This window comes from Netta rufina, assembly GCF_964035555.1.
Source record: "Netta rufina genome assembly, chromosome: 26".
In the NCBI taxonomy this organism is placed as follows: Eukaryota; Metazoa; Chordata; class Aves; order Anseriformes; family Anatidae; genus Netta; species Netta rufina.
In genome coordinates, this window is record NC_140150.1 from 3006235 (window position 1) to 3028164 (window position 21930).

Consider the following 21930-nt stretch of genomic DNA (forward strand, 5'->3'; position numbering starts at 1 on the left):
GTTTGGAAGATCTCAGGGATGGAGACAGATTCTATTTTTACCGTCTTATTAGCTTTGAAAGAAAAAACAACAACAACAACAAAAAAAACAACACCAACTTTACTGTACTAATAACATTTATGGGAATGATGTATCTGGTCCTTTGAGTTTAATACTTAGTAATGAAATCTCCAGTACTTGTAAATTTAATTGTGAGATGATTATCATATAGCTACAGCTCTTTGTGCCTAATATAGCACTATAGTAAACTGCATTACCGGTGAAAGCAGCAGCACTGTTTAAAAATAAAGCTTAAATAACAGCCAATTAGAATGAATTTCCTCAATATTCCATCATTACATTTTGTAGTTAGCTTTCCCCAATTAATTTTACAGGGAAAAACATTAGCTCCCAGGACTTCAGTCTAACATGTAATTACAGGAACAAATCTGAATGCAAAATTGCACGCAACATACTTTTACACCAAAACTGTAACAATCCTTCCTGTGGATACTGCAGCCATTTTGGACGTCCATAGTCTTGGGTCCTGCCAAAAACATTTTGAACCATGAAATGAGAATGTATATCCAGCTACGTAACATCTGGCAGGTATGGCAAGGGCATGCCCACGGGCCTGGGCTCCTTTGCTGCTGTTTAAATGCTCCTGAAACTGTCCTACCGGATTCACCTGGTTCTAGCTCTCCACTTCAAAGGTGTTTTTTTCTCTTTCATTTGGCTGGGAGCTCTGCACAGAAAGCTCTCGACTGAACGTGGGTGAATGCAAGCAAATAGTTGTTGCTCATTAAAGTGCACAAGATTAAGCCACCCTTTGTAGTCCAAGAGAAAAACCAGCAGGCAAACGATCTCCCTCTCTGCGGACACGTGCTCCATCCTGTCAAAACGGCGGACAAATGCCAACCCATTTCTTATGTCTGGAGCTGTGTTAAAGCCAACCTGAATGTTATGGATAGACCCTCGGCAGTCACAAATCACAGAATATCTGTCAAGTGAATGGGATATACCACTTGCCACCAAGTGAGAAGGCTGACACTTAAAAAAAAGTGAGACTCTTTTTCCCTTTCCAGATTCAGCTTCATAACTCATCCTTCCCAAGCACCTCCTGAACCCTTGGCATCTGCAAAACAGGGTCTGGTGCCCCTGCACAAATGCATCCTTAGCTGGTCCTTTCCCTGGTTGTCTGAGCTTCTGACTTCACACACATGCTTATACTCCTTTGCATAGTAATACCATTTCTTTACCTTGATCAGTACAAACAAGTGATGATTTAAAATGGCACATCCCTCACTCTTGAGCCCTGGGTGGCAGTCAGTGAGTGACCCTGGGGAAAACAAACTCCTCCTGTCTCCAGCTCAGCTTCTCAAAAGCCACATTTGTCCAGGTACAGTCGTGAGATGGCGTTGCTCCGGCGCTCAGAATGATTTGGGACCCGGTATATTCATGCTCTGCAGATGTGTTGTAATTGTCCCCTCACATATAGCTTCAGACAACGGTTACTGAGACCCAGGAAAGAATCAGCAGACGTCAATTTGCTTCTTGAGATAAAGAGTTCACATGACAGGAAAGAAAATACTAATAACTATAAGAGTTCATCGGAGAAAAAATCAAAAGCAGAAAAGAAGCCCATGTTCATAAATGTTAGGAATAACCAGCCTTTTTAAAGAAGAGTACTGTTGTGTGTATCTGTTTAAAATAGCCATATGCAATGGGGAAACTTAACATAAAACTGGTAATTTTTGTACTTGTGAGTAAAAATAGGCTGTGACAAGTATTTAGTGTGGCAGCATTTGGTGCATGGATTGGGTGGAATTTATCAAAACTCTACAAGGGGGTTAAACTGCACAAATCACACTGACTTCTGGTGGAAGACAGGGGGCTATGCCCGTAGGAAGATCCTACTCACCAAGTGTGCACATGTATGTTGTCTGCATGCACACATACACAGCAACATGTACATAGTTACACAGACACACTCTTTGCAAAAAAAAATAATTATTGACATCAAGAAAGTATAACCTTGTTAAAAGTCCCTTCTCCCCCCTAAAAAGAAGAAAATGCTTAAAAATATCAGTATCATCCACATGAAATCCATATGTTTAGTTTGCTTTACAGTTGAGTTTAACTCAGAAACAATCTACATCTTTAACATCCTAAGTAATTGTGAAAGGGTTGTCTTCCTGGACATGAACCGATTCCAAATTCTGAAATGGAGAAAAAAAGAAATACCCAGATAATTAAAACACTCAAGAAATCTTTTTCTTTTCATCCAAAACCAACTTTTTATCTTTTCCCTTGGCCTCTCCCCAGTTTCTGTGTTACCCATAGCTCTTCCCCCTGGACTCCCACACTCCTCTGAAGTATCAGACTGAGTCCCGGTGGAAACCACCCAACAAAGCAAGAAGCGAAATCCATGCCCAGAGAGAAGGAGAGAAGTGGCCTTTGCCATTTCCTCTTACATCAGGACTCTGCTTAGTTTGACTGCAAAGAGTATGTTGGGGAAGAGAGAAAATAATTAATTCTCCATAAACTCAACATCACCTCATAGAGAGAGCCTGAAAAAGTGCAGAACTGGTCAACACCTTTCCGTTCAGTGGGAATTACAAATCAGAAGTACTTTGCAGATTCAGGCCTCATCCCATACTGAAAAAATATCCTAATGATGCTCTGAAAAGTCTGCCCTTGATCTCTCCAACCTGGTTTCTCAGTTGGGATTATTTGGATGGTTCCATAGGGTTCCAGATTTTGATATGAGGCTTACTGGCAGATTCTTAAGTGCTCATAAAATGTTTAAGGATAATGGCGCAAGGCATTGCTGTCTCCAACAGCTTTGTCCATCCCATGGCATCTGCCCTGAGCCTGTCCAAGGTGCAGAGCTGTGTACTGTGGGCGGCATCTGCACTAAGCCCAGGAACTGCATGGCTTCTGACTTGTCATCAAACCAAACGTTTTGCAGTTTGGGCTGATAGGATTCATGATGAAGATGTCACACACACACACACCACTTTGGGGATGACTAAAAAGAGCAAAATGCTGATTGGGCTCATGCACTGCTCCTCTGCCCTCAACAATCCTTTCCCCATGGATGTGGGCCCCGTTCTCACCTGCAGCCCAGAAGTGCATGGAGAGGCTCCTAAAATCTGGAGGAGAGAGTCCTGAAGGTTGTTCCAGCTAAAGATCCCATCATGTTCTTATCAAATCCTTGCTGAAAAAACAGATGTATACAAAGCGCAGTGAATGTGCATTGCCTTCAAAACCAATACCTATCCATTGCCGTGAGACTGCCTCCTGCCCAGTTCAAAAGCTGTCCTCCACCTAAAAAGTGTGATTCATTCTCAAACGGCCTTCTCTGTCCTCCCTCTACATGCCCTCAACACGTGAACAGGCACCCTTGTGGATGGACTTGACCTTCTTGCTTTGTTCTCTGCCTGCTAGGAGCTGGATTCCTCCAGCTTTACTGGAGGAAACCTTCACGTGATCCTTCACTCAACATTAATTCATCTTATTCCCCATCCTGGAAACATGGCAAAGATACATGCATGATGCATATATCCTTGCAGACTCCCAGACTGTTTCTCTGATGTATATACCTATGTGATGAGCACAGGAGTGACTCAATCACATCAAAATGAGTTGGCACAGGCTCCTGAGCAGAGCCTGGTGCAAAGCTACACAAACTCCTATGGAGAAAAGTCCCTAACTGTTAATAGAAGAATGATATTTAGGTTCTCTCTGCCTTCCTGCCCCCAGGGTATTCCCCTTTGTGGATGTTACTCCTTCTCTTTAATTTGGCCCTTTACTCTCTGCAGGTGCTGCTGTTGTTGAGTTGGAAAAACCCAGCTCGTTCAAAGCAAGCCACTGGGAGCTGGGAGCTGGCTCAGCGCCCCATCTGGCTCGGCACTTCCACAGTTTCTGTTGCAGGGAGCAAAACAAATCCTAAAAACCCTTCTTATTGCTTTTAAAGATTATCCTGACTGTAGAGGTGATGTGACCGCAGGGAAGGGTTACGGATGCAGAGAAAAATGGGGGAAAAGAGGAGGAACTTTTGTGAGGATTTGGCAGGATACACTGATCCTACACAATGGGCTGCGATGGGGAAGTCCCTAAAGACAGCCCCGGGAGCTGTGGTTGCGACCCTACTGCCTCTTCCTCGGGCCGTATGTGGTGCCTGAGTGCTGAGTGCCACCAGTCCCATGCCTCGGGCTGCTCCCAGCCCCTGCCCGCACCCGCTGCTGAATCACGACCTCTGCAATCTCACCGTGAGTCAAGACTGGGGCTGCTCTGTCAGCCAGGAAGCAGCAGGGCTTTCCTTACCTGCTTCAGCACACTCTGCAGCTCCCTGTTCGACCAAAGATCTGTCAGGAGGAGGCGAGCAGCTTCAGCCGCTTTTGGACAGGAGCTGGGAAGATGAAAGCAGCATGGGTGAACTCTGGATGGCCGTAGAGCAGCGGCCCACAGACATCAGGACGTGTTACCCACAGCCTACCTGAGCCATCCCCATTTGGAGATCCCATTTGGGGATGGCTCAGCCTTAGAGGCCTGCCCGGGAAACCTCCACTGCTCTCTCAGCGAGGTTATGTGACAGCAGCCACTGGGGCCAGAACAGGACGAATGAAAATGGGAAGATCAGAGCAGAGAAACCGAGTTGAAGGAGAGCTTTTGGAGAACTTCTGGGAGAGTAAAAGAGGTGTACAAAGGTGGCAGCCCGTCCCTGGGCTCTGTAGGGACATCATGGGTGAACCCTCTGGAGGGCAGCACAGGGAAGGGCCCCGTGCTGCCTGTGGGGATGAAGGAGATGGGAGCATTCACAATAACAACATCTGTAACCAGAAGTCCTTACTCAGCACAAGTTAATAGATACTTGCTCATGTAACAGCTCCGAAACCATGAGTCATAACAGTATCTTCTATAATTTTGGAACATTTCATACGACAACCTAGATCTAAACCTCACTGCTGGTTGTTATCACTGCTCCTGATCTGCTGGACCACGTCCTGCCCGTGGGAGACTCCTGGTGTAGGCCCAGTGCGACAACCCCACACTGTCTCAAACAGGGCAATGAAGGGGAGACCAGGCTTAGGACTGTCCCTGGCTCCCAGTTTCAGGAAAAGTGTCCTCAAAATGGTGCATTAGAGGACAGGAGTGGCAGAGCGGGGACATGCAAACCACTTGGGACATGCAAACACTGTTCCTATGAGTCTGGAAGGACGGGAATCTAACCCCACTGAGTATATTTTGGGGCTTTCCTCTCACATAAACAGCAGTCATTACCAAAGACCTTCTAGCATACAAGAAATTCCCAAATTAATCTGGTTAGAATCACCACAGGGGTTGTGCAGATCATATATGTTGGTACTGTGTTGAGGACTGGGGGAGCTGTGCATAACCAGAAATTCTTGAGCAATGTTTTGGGACAGGAGAACTAGTTTTTATTGCAAAATTGTTTCTCTGGTTATAACCAACCTATACCCTGTCATCAGAATGACTATATGCAAAAAAATGTTGTGGTTGAAAATAGCATCTGACTGAAAAGCCATTGAAAAGCAATAAGCTTTTGAGATATTTAGCGTTCAATAGTCATGTCCCAGATACCTTTTTTTCAGGGATATATTGTTTCCCATTGTTTTTCTTTTTCTAAGACAGATTGATTTTATTTTATTTTTAAGTAATTTGCTTCTAATGATGCCAACTATGTTCTTTTTGCCATTATGTCTTTAGAGCATATGTAGCTGCAGCATATAAAGCAGAGCTGTTAATTCTTGATTTGAAGGATTGATACTGGCTCTGTTACACACAGAGTATCCAGTACTATTATTTGGGTATAAAAAATACAGCAAGAACCCAGTCAGAAGGACTGGGGAGGGAAAGCATGACTGCAGCACAAAAGACAGTGCTTTTCAACATGCATAACGAATTGTGGGAACAATGCATATCAAATAATGGGAAAAAATGGGGGAACTTATGTTTCCTCAAAGGACAAAAATATCAAGAACCATAGGAGATGCCAAGAAATTCCTGCAGGAGGGGCTTCCAAGGAAAACATTACAAAACTGATAGCAAGGTACAATCTTTGATAGAACTAGGAAGCTGGAAATTTGTGGGTGAGAAGAACTCTCTTCCACAGAATCTCTTCTGTGGAAAAGAAAAGGAATCAAGAAAAGAATCAAAGAAAGATCTGAGTTTCATGAAAGAATAATATTGTTAAAACATTATGATAGAATTAAAACATATAATTAAACTGTACAATAGAAAAAATGTGACAAGTGAATGAACAAAGAAGGAGAAATTGGAATAAATCAGTGATAAAGGGATTGTGAGATGGATTGCAAATCTGATACTCTAAAGCTACAGAAAGACATTTTGGAGATAAGTTTTTGGGGCAGGCCAGAGAATTATTGAGAAAAATGATGATTTTAACAGTAAAATAATGTTGCTTGAAAATTAGAAGGGGACTATTTTTCGGAGAGTTGCAGAAAAAAGAAGAAAATGACATCATAAAAAATCAGTAACCATAGCTTGATTTTCAGAAACAGCAACACACACAGGCACAAAGATAACATTCAATATTTTGGCAACCTGAATTAAAAATAACAGAGAGTGAGCAAACACCATCATCACTCTGAAGCCTATGTCACAGGGGAGGATATATGCAGGAGATTGAGACAATTATCTAATTGGGATGCTCCAGGAAGGAGAAGAAACCACAGCTATCAGATAAACTCCTGAACCGTTCATGCCTTTCACTCAGAACACAGCTACATGTAGCATTAAGAAAAAGAAACCCTGACTTTGAGGAGAGCTGGGTGTCACTTGAGAAGTACATGAGATAGGAAAATATACACAACTTACTTGTCTTTAGCCTGAAAGTTCTTCCTAAAATATGAATACAAAATTGTTCAAGCATGTTAAACACACATTTGAAGCTTAGAGCTTCAAATGCAAAGAGAGCCCAGTTCAAAAATCTAAGAAATGTTTGGTAGGTGGCAGAATAAACACGTACCAGGGGAGCATTACGCAGACACGTCAAGCAACCAACACCAATGCTTGGGGAGAAGGAAGTGTGTCCATAGGGAAACTGAGGCAAACAAACAGAGAAAGCCTTGCAAAATGCTAGCAAGGCGTGACATGGGATGGCCAAAGTTAGCCAATTTGTGAAATAGCAGGGTCAAGTCACTAGAGGGGAGATCTTTTTAACATCTGCCCTATGGGAACAGTCTAAAATAATATGGTTGGAATAAATTGGATTAGTCTTGGATGTCAATTGTTGGCTTTTTTTTTTTCATAAGAATCAAACAGCATAAAAATCCACGGGGACAGAAATGAATAAAGGAGTAAAAGGATGAATTCAAGTTCCTTTTTTGGCAAGAATCAGAGAGCTTCTCAGGAGGAATTTGTGATGAAGACAGGAGGAACACACTGAAGACATCTCCAGAGTTTAGTAACTCTCACAGTTCCATGACTCATTGGAAACAAAGCTCAACACACAAAACAGGCAAGACAATTAAGGTACGCACAACCCTGGTTGTGCAATATTCTGCTGAAGTAGTAAATTAGCCGATGACTTGTCTGAGGGAGCCAAAGCGGGACTTTAGGCAGAAGTTAATGCCATTCATAACAATGAAGACTTAGAAGAGGGCAGGGTTTTGTGTTAATTGGGCTTGTTGCAGAGTGGAAGCATATAAAAGCAGCAAAGTGACTGATATTTGTTGGCTGAAGTCCAAACTAAACAAAGAGGCCACTTCTAATGACTGAGAGTCTCTTTGCTGCCATGAAACAAGTGGTAAGTTGTACGTGTTTTATCAAAGGATGATGGAGAAGTCTTTTCATAACAGAAAACAACAGGTTAATTGCATAAGGTATTTTATAACAAAGACAGATGGGAGGAGAGATGAGAGTCTTGTAATGGAGAATACATGGTCAAAGACTGTAAGCTCCATTGTAAGTTAAACACCAATTTACTACCTGCAAAACTTAAACCAAATCCCAAAAGAAAAAGCAGTAAAATATGTTGAGATTGTTTAGCTGTTGAAGTTCGTGGCATATAGGTGAGGAGAACAGAGGATCTACTTATAAAAAGTAGATATAAAAAAAAAATGTGGTTCATCTTTGCCACTTGAGGTGGGTGCTCCAACCAAAAGATAAATAAATTTGAACATTAAATCAAGCATAATACCAATATAAAAGCTGTGCCTGAATCTCAGACCTGACCTTCACGGTAAGAGCTGCAGGAAGCTGTCAGTGAGAAGCCCAAGTGCTAGGGATTCACGTTGCCTTCTGAACTCCCCTGCTTTGAAGGCTGGAATTTTTAGCAGGGTTTAAGATGTTGGTCCCTCAGTTCCTTTTATACTTTCTTAAAAATCAATGAGCAAATTTCCTGAGGCCCTTTTACAAATCCCACCCTGGATGGCTCATATCTGTTTCCAAGAAACCACTGCTGAGGATTTGTCCCTACCAGCATGCTCGAAATGTATCTGCACTCTCAATTTACAGGTACAGGGAAAGAATAATGCTTCACTGTGGCTCTGAAGTGTTTTCTGAATGCTCTGATATTAATCTGGCTTTGCACAGAGTACAGGGGCTCAAAAATGTCTACGTATGACCCTCTCCATGCCTTCTGCCCCAAACTCACCCATTTCGGCACAGGCTTACTACATTATTTAACATGTTGCTTGTCAGGTAACACTTTCCCAGGTGTGGGTTGGACATGATGAGGTTCCTCAGAGTGTAACAAGCTGATGTCATGATCTCGCCATAGCTGTTGGTATTTCCAGACTGGAATGACAGGAGACGTGATACATCTGGGAGCACCTGGTGAGCTAAAGAGGTGGAATGTTCCAATCAACATTTAAATAAAACCTAGCAGAGGTGAATGACATTATTTGTGTTAGCACTATTCAATGCAAGAATGCAGTGTTATCCCCTGAAGGAGGCACTAATAATGCTGGATGGTAATAGCATAATAGCCTATCCTTGTTTTTTAGAGCTAAGATGAGCGCTGCAGGCTTCTGGAAAGGTAATGATTTTGGCTATAGGTAGTCAAGGCCAACTCAGTTCCCCAAAAACTATCATCTGCACTACATCCTCATGACCTTGCAGAGTTGTCATTATCTATAAAGCATACCACAGGCTTGTAGAGACTGAGATAGCAGGCATGTTGCTAAGCCTTCGTATATCACTTGTAATGGTCCTTCTGACCAGAACAAATGACACCGTTTTGCCCAGTCTGGCTGAGTCCTGTTATGGGGTTTATAAAGTGAGGTGGGCATATGTTAGAGAGGTAGAAACTAGACATTGTTCTGGAATCCACTGCGGTGGAAATTACTTACCCATGGTTTTGTGGAGAACAGGATGTCGGGACATATTGCTCAGCAAAGAAGCCCCAGACCGGACAACTTCAGAGCTGTTGGACTGCAGGAGCCGTGCTATGCGAGGCAAACCTTTTTCCTTCACACCAATCAGTTGGCTCATTGCATTGGACATCTAGGAGACAGAACAGTGATGTCTCGTGACTTCCCATGCTGGAAGGACACAACTGCAACGATGTGCAGGTTCAGACAAACACAACCACGTTATAAAATACACATCTGCATAACACCTTCTCCTAGCGTACTCCCACTTACTTTGTCATTTACCCCTCTTCTCCATAGGAGTTTGCAAAGTCAGCCTCCCATCCTCTGTCATACGACTGGGACTCCTGTCCTCTTTCTGGAGGCCTGGGGGGGGGACACACTTGGTTGCCTAACTGATATTCCCAGTAGTTGGAGAAATTTTACCTTTCACGTCCACATTGCCCTTGCTCAGCTCCCTGTTGTGCCACAAGTAATAGGCTGCTTTGGAGCAGAAACAGCTAATGATACCTTTAAGAAACAAGCCAAAGGCCAAAAGTACACATCTTGGTTCCTGATTTCATGTTTGTTTACATAAATCTAGAAGACCTTAGGGTGTAGCCAATGCAGCTGAGTGCTCATGGACTTTGAAGCACATACCAATAATACATTGCCCACTTATTAATGGAGTTTAATCTGACCTTCTTGACTACTGCACCACCAGGCAGACTGCTGGAGTTCATCATGCCCCTAGAGTGACACAAATCCATCAGCAGTGACATGGGAACAGGCTGGAAGGTGACCCCTTCCATGGGGCTGAGACTCAATTTCCTTCCCATGCTCCAAGGATGCACAGATGCTGTGTTACAGACTCACACCAGTGGGACTTAGATGTATAAAGGTGAGAGTGGGAAGAGATTCAGACTCTTCTTCTGAAATCTAAAGGGTTATAGTAAGCTTTGCAAGCTTCTTCCCTATTTTCTTTTTTCCTTTTAGTGACAACAGACCCAGCAGCTCACCCCACCTCCAGCTCTGAGCTGGAGCAAGACCTTTGAAAACAAAAGCCACTTCTGCACATCCAGGGCCATTCCAACCATCCCTGCTAGAAGGCTGAAGTAAGTTGTTGCACCACTTGCGGAACTGTTTTTGTTTGTTTGTTTGTTTTCTTCCTCCCAAAGAAAACATTCTTGTGTAATGATCTTGATTGCTGAAAGCCTTTTCATTTCCATGGAGCACGTAGCTCCAGCCCTGTGTCTCCGATCAGCTCTACCCTTACCGTGCCAGCCTTCCTCCCCATTGTTATTAGTGGCACGGTTTTGTTAAATGGGAAAAAGAAAAAAAAATCCCTAAGTATTTCACATTGAAAGCCTTGTAACACAAAAGAAAGACTTGGAACAAAAGCTCCCAGGAGATCGGAGCTGGCAGGTTAATGCCGTCCCAGCAGCACAGGCTCCTTCCGTGAGTCACGCCGTGTTTCTGGGTGGAACGCTTCGCACACGTGACACACCTCTCCTACGTACGAAATAATTACCCCTTTATCTCCCTAGCCATCTTATTTAAATTGGAATTGATGAAGTTCGACACAGACAAGTCGGGGTTTGTCCTTGTGAATGCAGCCTGTGAGGACATGCCCAGGGCAGCGATACTGGGCACTGCGAGCGGAGCTGCTGTCGTGATGTGTCCCCTGCCAGCCCCGAGCCCCTGCAATGTCCACAGTGTCACACAGCCCGTGTCACCTCCGTGCTGCCACACCAGTGTGTACAGGACATCTGGAAGGGTAATTTTACAAGCAGCTCTGGTGTGAGCACAATCCACAATCCACAGCACAACCCACCCTGTTATTAGAGCCACCTCCTGCTTAGGAAACACACACATGGTCGGCACACGCATTATCCCTTAAAGCATTCTCCCTGCTTTAAGGACAACTGTCCACATCTGTGCACATCCTCACTGGTGTCCTGGGGGAGGGTGCCAGTACTATAGATGCTGGTGATATGACCTACAGAGTGAGGAAACTCGGAGGAGCCCCTGGAAAGGCACACGGACCTGGGATAGACGCTTAGGGCACTGATTCTAGCCTCTTTTTGGCATTTATAAGAACTTGAGATGGATCTTAATGGATCTTTCCACTGTGGAAAGCTCTGCAATAGTGCAATAGTTTAAGGAGGACATTTCCCTTCCTGACTACCATGAGGTGCTGATGGGTTTGGTTGTGTGTCTGCAGAGGAAAGCAGCGCTTACCAGCCCCCGGCTCGCAGTGAGGTTCTGCAGGGCTCCAGCACAAGCCTCCAGGGTGGCATCCTTCTTGCTCTGATCCATCAGGGACAGGTAGGTGCGGATGGCATCGGAGTGGTAGAGCCAGCTGGGCCCTTTGGGTTTAAAATCCTCCTCAGGAAGGGGGACACCATACTCGTCATTCTACAAAGAGATGAGAAATGGGAAGCTCAGATCCTGCTCCTCACTTGCAGCCCCTTCCTGGGGCTGAACATCACATTTCCAAGCCCTTTGCAGCATGTCTTACCTCCATTTTGCCACTCCTGCTGTTGAAGCAGCCTGTGAGAGTTTTGTCCATGTAAACACTCCGGGCCATGTGGTTGAGCTGGGTGTATTTGTTGGGAACTTCGGCATCCAGGCGGTAGGAGAGGTTGTGCAGGATGCAGATGCAATTCTCCACAGACTGAAATCACCCCCAGAACAAAAATGCAAGGGTCACATTAGGCAGAAATATGGAGCAGCACTGTATATAGGTACAGAGAGGACATATACCATGCCATAGTTATCTTTTCTAGCAGCTAAACTGCATAAAGTCTAGATACTAGATACCTGCAGCCAACACCAAAACACACAGTTACCTTTCCAAGCATCTGGCTTCAGTGTTTTCTGCTGAAACTGTGTTTTTTGTTTGTTTGCTTGTTTTAAAAAAGCTGTCCCCTAAAGAGGATTTGCTCAATCCTGAGCTCATTTGAAATATTTTTGGTTTTAATGGGTATTGTACTGGAGGCTCTGGGATGTCTGGCTAACATAGCAGATGTTGAGCTCCTGAAAACGTGCTATAAACTCTATTTTGTCCAAAAAAAAAGTGCCTTTTATACACAGTGATCAGTGTCACAGTCAGCAGACTGGTAGGGTGAGAGATGGAGGTTTAGGTGCTGGAAGGATCCTGGGTGGGAAGATGAGGGAGGGGAGCATTCTGGGGGCTTGGGAGCCAAATTTTTTTGCTGTGGCTCTGTGTTTGGTAAAGGGAAATTGTAAAACAGACATCACTTTAGGCCAAGAGCACAGCAGATTTGCAATGCTATGATAGATTGCACTGGGATTTGGCAGGTCAAAAGCAGCCACAAAGAGCCCCGTCCTCTCTCATGCTTGTTTGAAAGGTGTTTGGAGATATTCTGAAAGCTGCAATGAGTAACTATGGGGCTGAACTCAGGCAAAGAGCCGAGGAGGAGCAGCTGGTACCTTGTCATCAGGTCGGTTAGAAGCCACACAGTTCTGGGCATAAGTCATGACTGAATCGATCAAGCCAGGGTAATTCCTCATGGTCTGGCGTCCCATGTCTGCAGAACTCAGGTTTCTGAAGAGAGCCATGGCAGAGCACGTCAGGAGGGAAGAAGAGAGAATTAGTTGGCTTCACTCACTAGTCTCTATCAGCTCTTTTCTCATTATGGCCCTGATTGAATTGAATTTATTTTTTTATTTATTTATTTTTTCTATGTTCAGCAAGGACAGTGTTCTGCTTTCATTTTGGAGGCCTACTGTATGATTGCAGGGGTGCAGAGCTCTCATGTTGCTCTTCTGGATTGATTCCATAGGGGAAAATGTCCTCTTAAGGAACGCTGTATAGCAGACATCCTCCTAGTGAGAATGATCGGAGGCCACACATGATGTTACACAGACTCATTGCCTCCTTGTGTCCAAAAATAAAAATAAAAAAACAGGAACATGCAAATGATTGTAAACATGGAACTACAACTACACAAGGTCTACAGCAATGCCTGTGTGGGGAATGGGAAGGACCTGGGGAGGAGCAGCAATGGCTCTGACCAGTGGGATTGCCCAGCTCCTCATGCATTCCTGAGTGCCCAGCAGGTTGCTGCCAGGACTGGGGAGTTTTTCCAGTAACAGGAAATGTTTTTTTGCCCTTTTTTTTTTTTTTCTTCCCTGTTTTATTGCCTTGTAGCTTGCAAATGAAAAACAAAGAGAGGTTGGCAGTTGCTGTGAGATATTCACTCCAGGCGTTCCAGAACTGGATTTGATGTTCACTGTGATTTGCAGCCTCTTCATTAACATGAATTCATCTGCAATCCAGAAATGCTTGAGCAGCAATGGCTTGAGCCCAGGGCAAACCCAAGGCTGTTCTCATCCCTGCGTGATGCTGTTGCAGCGCAGTGAGTCAGAGCTGGCCTGGTTCCCCCCACAAAGCAGGGGCTCCCGACCATCTCGCCCCACTTTCCACGCTCCCCGTGCCCCCACACCTTCCCAGCTCCCTTGCCATCCTGCAGGGCCGTCCTCAGCAGGACCCTGCTGCTGCAGGCTGCAGGACAGGGGCAGAGCCTGCCTGGAGCTACTCTCCATGGAAATCTGGTTTTACACTGTCCCTGCACTCTTTCCTTCATTTTAACGAGCTGTGTTGCAGCATCAGTGGGTTCAGATGGTCTCAAAATGGGGGGCTGCATCCTTCCACACCGCACATTGCGACGTGCAGTTGCACGGGGAAGGTTTTTCCAAGACGGGGAAGGGAGCAGCGCTCGCTATCTTTCAGACACGGTTCCCAGCCACAGAAGACGATAGTATCACGTCTCAGAAGGCCCCTGCCGTGTTCACCCATTTCGTTTCACAAGCAGATACAGCTCCTGCTAGCTGCGTGTCTGGTAAGGGTGCGGCCGGCGCTGCGCTCCCTCGGGGAGAGCTTCAGTTGATGAAAGTGCCTAATTATACCAGGTAGTTTTTTTTTTTTTCCACTTGTTCCCAGTGAGACAAGGTGCTCGCATCCAAGTGGAGGAGGGTGGTAGGAGAAACAGCAAGTCAGGACGAAGATCCTCTACAAAAGGGCTCTGGCTTTCCTCTGAAAAAGTAAACTACTCCAGGCTCAGTCTGCTCCTCCTCTTTTGGGGGTGACCCATCTGGCAAAATAGGCCAATACGCAGCAAGCTGCATGGGCCAGGGGTAGCAGGTAAAGTCCAGGGCAATGGGACTGTTCTGTACTGAAACAGTTATTTAAATTAGTGGGAAAATGCTTGTTATCCCCATATAGAGAATTCAGTCTTTATATCACCCAGAACTCAGAGCGGTTTGTTTTCTAGCAACCAGAATTTTCTCTGGAAACCTCAAAATATAAGGGCAAAAAGTGCCAAGATTCCTGGTCTAAGCTGAACACTGTCAGGTTTCAGTATTACAGCTCTCCAATTACAAAGCAACTTATATTTTTTGAGCAGAGACTTCACAAGAGCAACTCTACTTAAAAATAAACAACACCTACTACAAAAATATTTTGCATACATTTTTTCTTCACCCTCTGTTAGTCAGGAAAACTTTCTCAGAGGGATTTTTTTTTATTAATAGCATTGCAGAAAGTGTGGTTTTTAGCTTATTGTAAGAGGATTTAGGTAGATTCAGCTCTTGTCAACACACGGCAAGCTACACTAAGTCCCTGCTTGATGACTCACCTCAAACACCCTGTGGCATTGAAGAAAACTTCTGGGTCAATAATTTCTCTTGTCCTGTTGCAGCCGCCATCAGACCAGCCAGAGAAAGGGATGATAACACAGTCTGTCAGGACGGGGAGGGCCTCCTGTATCAACTCTTCCTTTAATTCATCGGTGGAGGAGAGGTTCCAGAGCAGTCCTAGGAAGGAGACGGACACAAGCAGAAGGTCACCATGCATTAGAAAGTTTGAGATCAGAGTGAATTGTGAAGCAAAAAAAAAGTTCTTGCTCCTACCATCTGAACTCAGGGTGCAGAGGCTGCCCTAAACCCCAGTCTGCCCGTCCCCATAGGAGACGGACAATGGGAGCGTGATATCATGAGGAGGTGTACGTCTAAGCATCGTCCCTCCTCCCAGAATTGGTGTTTATATTGTAATCAGGTTATGGGAGGAAGGCATCTCTCCAGGGATCTCATGGAGGTTTGCACATAGGACCTCCGGCACAGCTGGGGGTGACCGGCACCAAGGAATTCAAGTCAATCCTTCAAGAAAAGGAGAGACCCCAACCAGATGACCTGCCCAGCTGTAAAGGGATTGTCAGTACCCTTGTCCTTCCCTGCACAGGGTCCAGAGGGCCAGGAAGGCATGGAAATGGCAGGGCAACATCAGGAAAACCTGGAAGAGGCACAGCCCTGATGAGCAACTATAATTTGGGGAACCCCTGCAACTATAATTTGGGGAACCCCTGCAGGACACCAAAAGGCCAGGACCTCCTCTGCTTTGTATCTTAGGTTGCCATTTCATGCAACAGGACCACAAAACATCCTCTTGCTGGTATGGCAACACCATGGCTCTGTGTATCGGGCAGCATGGGCCACAGGCAGATGGGAGCATGGGGTGAGCTCCTCAGAGGCTCGAGGTGTCTGGGCTGACACCAGCTGAGGGGCTCTTGGCAGTCTGTCACGTACCTGTCAGCTGCTTCTGAATTTCGGTGTTCCCTGTCCTCCGTAGGAGGCTCACACACTCCCTTATCCCGTTCTGCCGCCGGGTTTCTATCTTGTTGGTCGGATTCCTGAAGACCAGATTTCGGAGGGCTCCAGCCGCTGCCCGCTGTACGTTCTGGTTCGTGCTGCGGAGCAGTTCGACGAGCTTGGCGATTCCCCCGAGCCGATAGACCTGCACCAGGAGAGACATGCTGACATTGGCCTGGTGTGCAGAGCATCGCCAGGAGAAGGACAGCTATAATTGCAAGGAGTCGGCGTGGAACCTACTCACGGGACCTGGCAGAGGAGGATGGCTGGAGCCCTCAGACAGCACGGCTGGTTCTTGCCATCAGTCATGGCACCAGGGTGCTGTCCTTGAGGTTAGAGCTCAGACTCTGGAAGTGAATGCCTATGAGTAATGGCCATGGGCTGAATTTTTGGCTGGTGTAAATGTGTTTGCTCCCACAAACTTTCACCTACCTCCATCCGTTTACATCAGGAAAAAATGTTGCCCTGCCTACAACAGGGGCCATCCATAGCAATGCAATGACATGACATGGTAATTTATCTGCATCCTGAAATCACAGGCTGAGCTGCGGTCACGGCAGAGCGTAAACACCCTCGGGGGCAGCCAGCAGTACTGGGCCGTGCTCCAGCAGAGAAGACGGAAGGGTATGGGCAGGGGTGGCACTGGGAAGGGGCCGGAGCCCTGAGCTGCAGGACACCGCATGCACACCATGGGTGTTTGAAGGCAGAGCAAATTCCCTGCTCAAAAAAAAAAAACCACAACATCTGAGCTCTCCAAACCACTGGGGGCTGAAGGATTCCCCCTGTGCCAAGTCTGCTGGGGACACAAGCTCACATGGAGCGCCTGCTCGCACAAACAAACCTGTTGGCTGGAGATTTGCTGACAATAGAAAATGAATGAGTGCATTTTAAAAAAAAAGAAAAAAAAAAAAAGCAACCAAGTGTGCGCACAGATGACTCACATACCTGCTCTAACACATCTTTCTGGGAAGCGATGGGACAGGCGGGTGCTCACAGTGTTTTCAACGGTAACGAAGGGTGTGGTCACTGTGCAATTAGTGACTGCAACGTGGGCTGGGGTCCCTGCACTCAGTTCAGCTGCACCGGGGACACAGAGGCACATCTGCACCCTGTGCCAGCATGTGCAGCTCCACCACGCTGCCAGAAAACTGGAAGCCACCTTTATGCAGATGCTGTCTTGAGAAACTCGCATTTACATGACTGCAAACATGCCAGGACACAGATAAACTTTTGTGACAGTCTTGCTACGGCAGATCCAGCATTGAAACTGCCTCCCTTGCTGCATGGTGCCATAAATTTAGTAAGCAGAGAGCAAGAGCATAAGAAAAATAAACGTTGCTGTAAGGAGGGCTTCTGTATGGCCAACCATCTTTGTACGTGACCACTGATGAACCCGTTGGCTTGAACAGATGGCTGAAATGTCATTGAGCAATGCACAGTGAAGATCACAGTGGGATTTAGGACAATTTTGTGTGCCTCTGACACTGCAGCTCTGAGATAGCAGAAAATTCACATGGAAGCAGGTGCAGATGCCTCCAGAAGACAACTGTGTGTTTGGGTGGCTGCTCCCATACCACCCTAACCCTTCCATCTCTATCACAACGGGTTAGGGTGATAATACAGTCACAGCCTCCTCTGCTGCCTGCTAACTATTCCCCTGTGTTAAAATACTGACCTGACTGCTATTAAGAGAAAGTGGCCACTAATAGTTGAAAAAACTACTTAATTAACTCCTGCGTGAGACTAACGAGTTATGAGGCTCCATCATGAAAATGAAAAGGACCTTGCTGCTGAGGACAACCAATTTCATCCACCTCATGTGGCACCACATCCAGTATGACAGCAGAGCTCTGAAGGAGTTTGCTCACCTCTTGCTTGGCAGACTCATCCTGGAAACAGGTGTGCTGGAGGTAATAAGCACCCATGGCCTGGTATTTGTCATCGGAGGAGCACAGAAGTTGTATGGCTTTCTGGATGGTCATTGTACCGCCGTCTATCTCGTCACCACATATTCTATGTTAAAGAGAAATGCAGCATTGATTGAGTTCTTAGCTGAAAAGGCTACTTCAGTACTGGTTGTTATTAGGAAGGAATCAAATACAAAATGCAAAATATTATCACATAAACCATATTGTGAATCCCTATTGTATTTCTCAGTCTCAAAAAAGAGATGATAAAAGTGGAAAAGATGCAGTAGAAAACACTAGGGCTAATGAAATATGGATCCACTCCATCAGCAGAAACAAAGGAGACAGAAAATAGAAGCCTCTGATTGAGGTGCTAGAAGTCTAATTATGTCTAAGGCAGAAGGATTAGAGAAGAGAGAAGCAGTATTCACTGGTGCTCGCATAAAAGAATTAGTGGGCAAGAATGAAACCATCCGCCAGTTTATTAGGGCAATCTAAAGTAGACAGATGCTTTTCCCACAACACGTGGTCCTTTGATGTGAGATGTGGTGGAAGCAAAACTGTGAGAGCAGCTGATGGTCTTGGAAGGCTAGAGCAGGAAAAGGTGACAGGCATGTCTGGAGTGATGGAACGGACAAACAAAGAGTTTATGAAATACTAATAATAGCACTGAGACATCCTGCTCCCAGGGCATGTTTACGTCAGTAGTCTCCAAGCTCTTTGTAAAAGCCAGTCATCGTCATCATCCCCTGTTATAGGTAAAGAATCTGCCTGCAGAATCTGGAAGAAGGCTACATTTACCTCTGGCTTGGAGCAGGAGCAAAACCTTGGGTAAAATGCAAACACCTGAAGATTTGCCCCCTTGTTTAGAAATCTCAAGGTCTTGCTGTCTTTGGTTTGTACTTATTTAGCAGTACTGATATTGATTCCTGATGTTTTAACCACATCAAATTAGAAAAAAATATATACTTTCATACTGATGAAGGGGCTCTGAACTGTAAACCTTGTCTATGTTTCCAATTATATCAGTTAGTCTAATAAAAAGTTCTTGTCTTATCATCCTTGCCCCTTGGGCTTGCAGCTGGCTGCAGCAGGATCTCAGCTCACGGCGTTGATTTGCACCAGAGTAAATAACCACACCAAGTTCAGGACTGAGAAGAGGTGAACCCCAAGCTTCTGTTCAGTTATTACAGTTCCAGCAGTGACAGGATGCAAATGGGACAGTGGATGAAACCAGAAATTGTGGGCTTTGCTAGGATGGATCGGCATCATCAGACAATCCAAAAGACTCTAATAAAACAGAGATATTTTTTTTAAAGATTTTAAAATGAACCTATTACATTTGAAATATTAAATATTACTAGGAGGGAGTGACTTTTTTTTTGAGTCTCCCAGTGTGCAGAATCATTTTCATTGTTCCAAAGAAATGTAAGAATAAAGCTCCATAAAGGACACCCAGATACGGTCCCCACCTCCAGCAGCTCACAATTAGATAAAATATTTTGTCCTCAAATATCTAAAGACTCTCACCTCCCCACAGCAGAAGTCTATGAACAATATCCTAACTCTATAGAAAATTTCACACAAAAGCCAACAACTATGCTGTGCACTGAAAGACAGAATGAAAGACTATATATAAAGTTGCACCCAGTTTAAATTTAAATTAAGAAGTAGGTGCTTCCAAAGAACAACTTGCCGTTCTGTCATCAGCATTTATCTTAAGACAGGAAGACCTGCCTGCTGCCTCTGTTGATGTAGACAAATTAGATAAAATCTTGCATGATACTTTAAATGTTCAATAACTAAAGTTCGATGAACTTCAGTGAACTTCAAAAAAGTGAACTTCATTTCACTTCTATTTCCACTCTAAAAATAACATGTCACTTCATCATATGGTTTTTCTTCATCTGAACCTCTACCAAAACATGGCTCCAAGAAACTTTCATTCAACTTGAAACAAGAAAACACAAAATGGTAAAGAAGGTTAAACTAGAAGCTTTGGAACCTCAGAAATCTTTAGTTTGGATTCAGTCACAGTCAGGTTCAGGACACTGTGATTTTCTCTTCATCTTTTTTTGTCTGCTCTGAGACACAGGGCAGAGCTGAAACACTGACAGGCTCAGCACAGATGGCACCAGAGGGAGAATTCAGACCTGGGTCAGTGGGACAGGGAGGGAGGCACATTAATAAAACTAACAGGTCAGTGGTCATGCAGCATATGTAAGTATGCTGTTTTGCTTGTTGTTGGTGGGTTTATTTATTTATTTTAATATATTTTCCAGGTTAAGCAGAACCCTGAAGCAGGAGTACTTTTCATGAGAAAGAAGGATGCCTGTTCTGTCTAACAGTTGAAGGAAAGCAATTTCCTGCACATCCACCTAATAAGAGGTCCAAGCCCTCTTTTGGCAGGGAAAAACTAGGCAGATAGATCCACTTCTGCATGGGGAAAGATGGGAAAAGATCCATTTCCTCTGCTGGCTCACTGCCAGGAGCAGTTCACTGAGGGTGAGCAGCTGGGATCTGTTGTTCCCCTGGAGAAGCAGCAGTGATTTCTTCCAGCTGAGAACAGAATCACCCTGGCAAGGCCCATGCTAACAGGAGATTGTTTGTCAGCCAGTCAGGGATATTCCTAACCAGATCAACACCATGAGAACAACAGCCTGCTCCAGGATGAATTCTTGGAGCACGGCCATCTCCAACCTGGGCCAATGCGCCTGGTAGGAAGAGCTCCAAAGGTTGTTCTTCTTCCACAAGAAAGAAGCAATCAGAGTAAGGAGAGACCTCAATTAGAAATGATTCATCAGGAGACAAATTAGATGATCAGATTCAGGTGTGGAAGGGAAACAAATACTTAAGAGTGTCAGTATCACAGAAAGGGAAATTCTCTAGTTTGATAGTAATGTCTTTTGTTCACTTTGTATTAACAGATTAGTTTGTGTTGAGCAGATCTAAGCCTCCATCCTGGTTGTTAAGCCCCAGCAGAGGAGGAAGCTAGAAAACTGTAACAAATCACATTGTTCATTAACAAAATGAGAGTGAAGACACTCAAAACCTTGAGTGAACCCAGCACATCCAAACCTTCCAGAGCCAGGCCACACAGAAGCAAACCAATGGTGCTGCTCCATGCCAAGCAGCCACATTTGTCCACGGGACTCCACCCAGGTTTTGGTGCCACTGAGGGCTCAGATGAAGCTTCCCTCGGGCTTTGCTTGGTGGGTAGATACCAGGGAGATGGACAATGAGCCAGGGCCAAGGAGATCCTCACCATGAGCAAGCTGTGGTATGAACCACACCAGGACAGCATCATGCACAGCTCCCCTGAAATTGCTTTGGATGCAAATGCACTGTGCAGACGAGTTCACATCACACAGAGCCAGCACGGTGAAACAGCCATTTTTAGAGGCAGCTTATCCCATATAAAAACAAAACAATATCAAGATGTCTGCTTTTCTACATGGTTCTGTGTTCATTTTTGGCACGGTCCTGGAGAATTTCTGCTTTGATACTGATTTCCTTTGGTTAATCCCCCCAAAGAGGAGATCTATCAGAAAACCCCGTAAATACCTTTCTGACTCTCGATAACTTTTCTGTGTTTTCCCTGTTTCAAACATTTCCAGAGGGACTGAACTTCTGCCTAGGAATGTAGGGTTTCAGGACACACAGTTACTGTCCCTGAAGTTTAGCCACAGCTCACAGAGGTTGCTGCAGCTCAGCTTGGGCCAAGCCAGACAGATGTGACCATATCTGAACGGTGCTTTTGCAATATTGAAAATCCAAAAGGTTGCCCCAGCCTCCAGCTGAGGCAGTCACCTGGGGCTCTGGAGTGCACAGAGAGGCACTGACTTTGCCAGCAGGTAATTCACTGACCTACCCAGATTTTGGCTCCCTTGGCCACTGACTGCATCTCTGCAGGGGCAACGGGGACACTGGCTCAGATGCAGGCATCTCCCGTTGGAGCAAGACGCATGCAGCCACTTGGATATAGCAAAGACTGCTGCTGAGCCACCTGCACCGTGTGTCACCAACCCAGC

At 45.2% G+C, this 21930-nt stretch overlaps 1 protein-coding gene across 1 annotated transcript in view; it reads right to left on the minus strand.

Moving 5' to 3' along the window:
• Positions 1-3127: 3127 nt before the first annotated feature.
• The window catches only part of PKP1 (plakophilin 1), a gene marked incomplete at both ends in the record, with an annotated part of 39395 nt that continues 20592 nt past the window's right edge, over positions 3128-21930 (minus strand). Inside the window, 10 exons of the mRNA XM_084301868.1 lie at positions 3128-3199; positions 4309-4393; positions 8624-8810; positions 9321-9474; positions 11562-11738; positions 11842-11997; positions 12777-12891; positions 14984-15161; positions 15930-16137; positions 17861-18005. Of these exons, the coding sequence (XP_084157994.1) occupies positions 3128-3199; positions 4309-4393; positions 8624-8810; positions 9321-9474; positions 11562-11738; positions 11842-11997; positions 12777-12891; positions 14984-15161; positions 15930-16137; positions 17861-18005 (1477 nt within the window). The remainder of the gene's footprint in view (positions 3200-4308; positions 4394-8623; positions 8811-9320; positions 9475-11561; positions 11739-11841; positions 11998-12776; positions 12892-14983; positions 15162-15929; positions 16138-17860; positions 18006-21930) is intronic.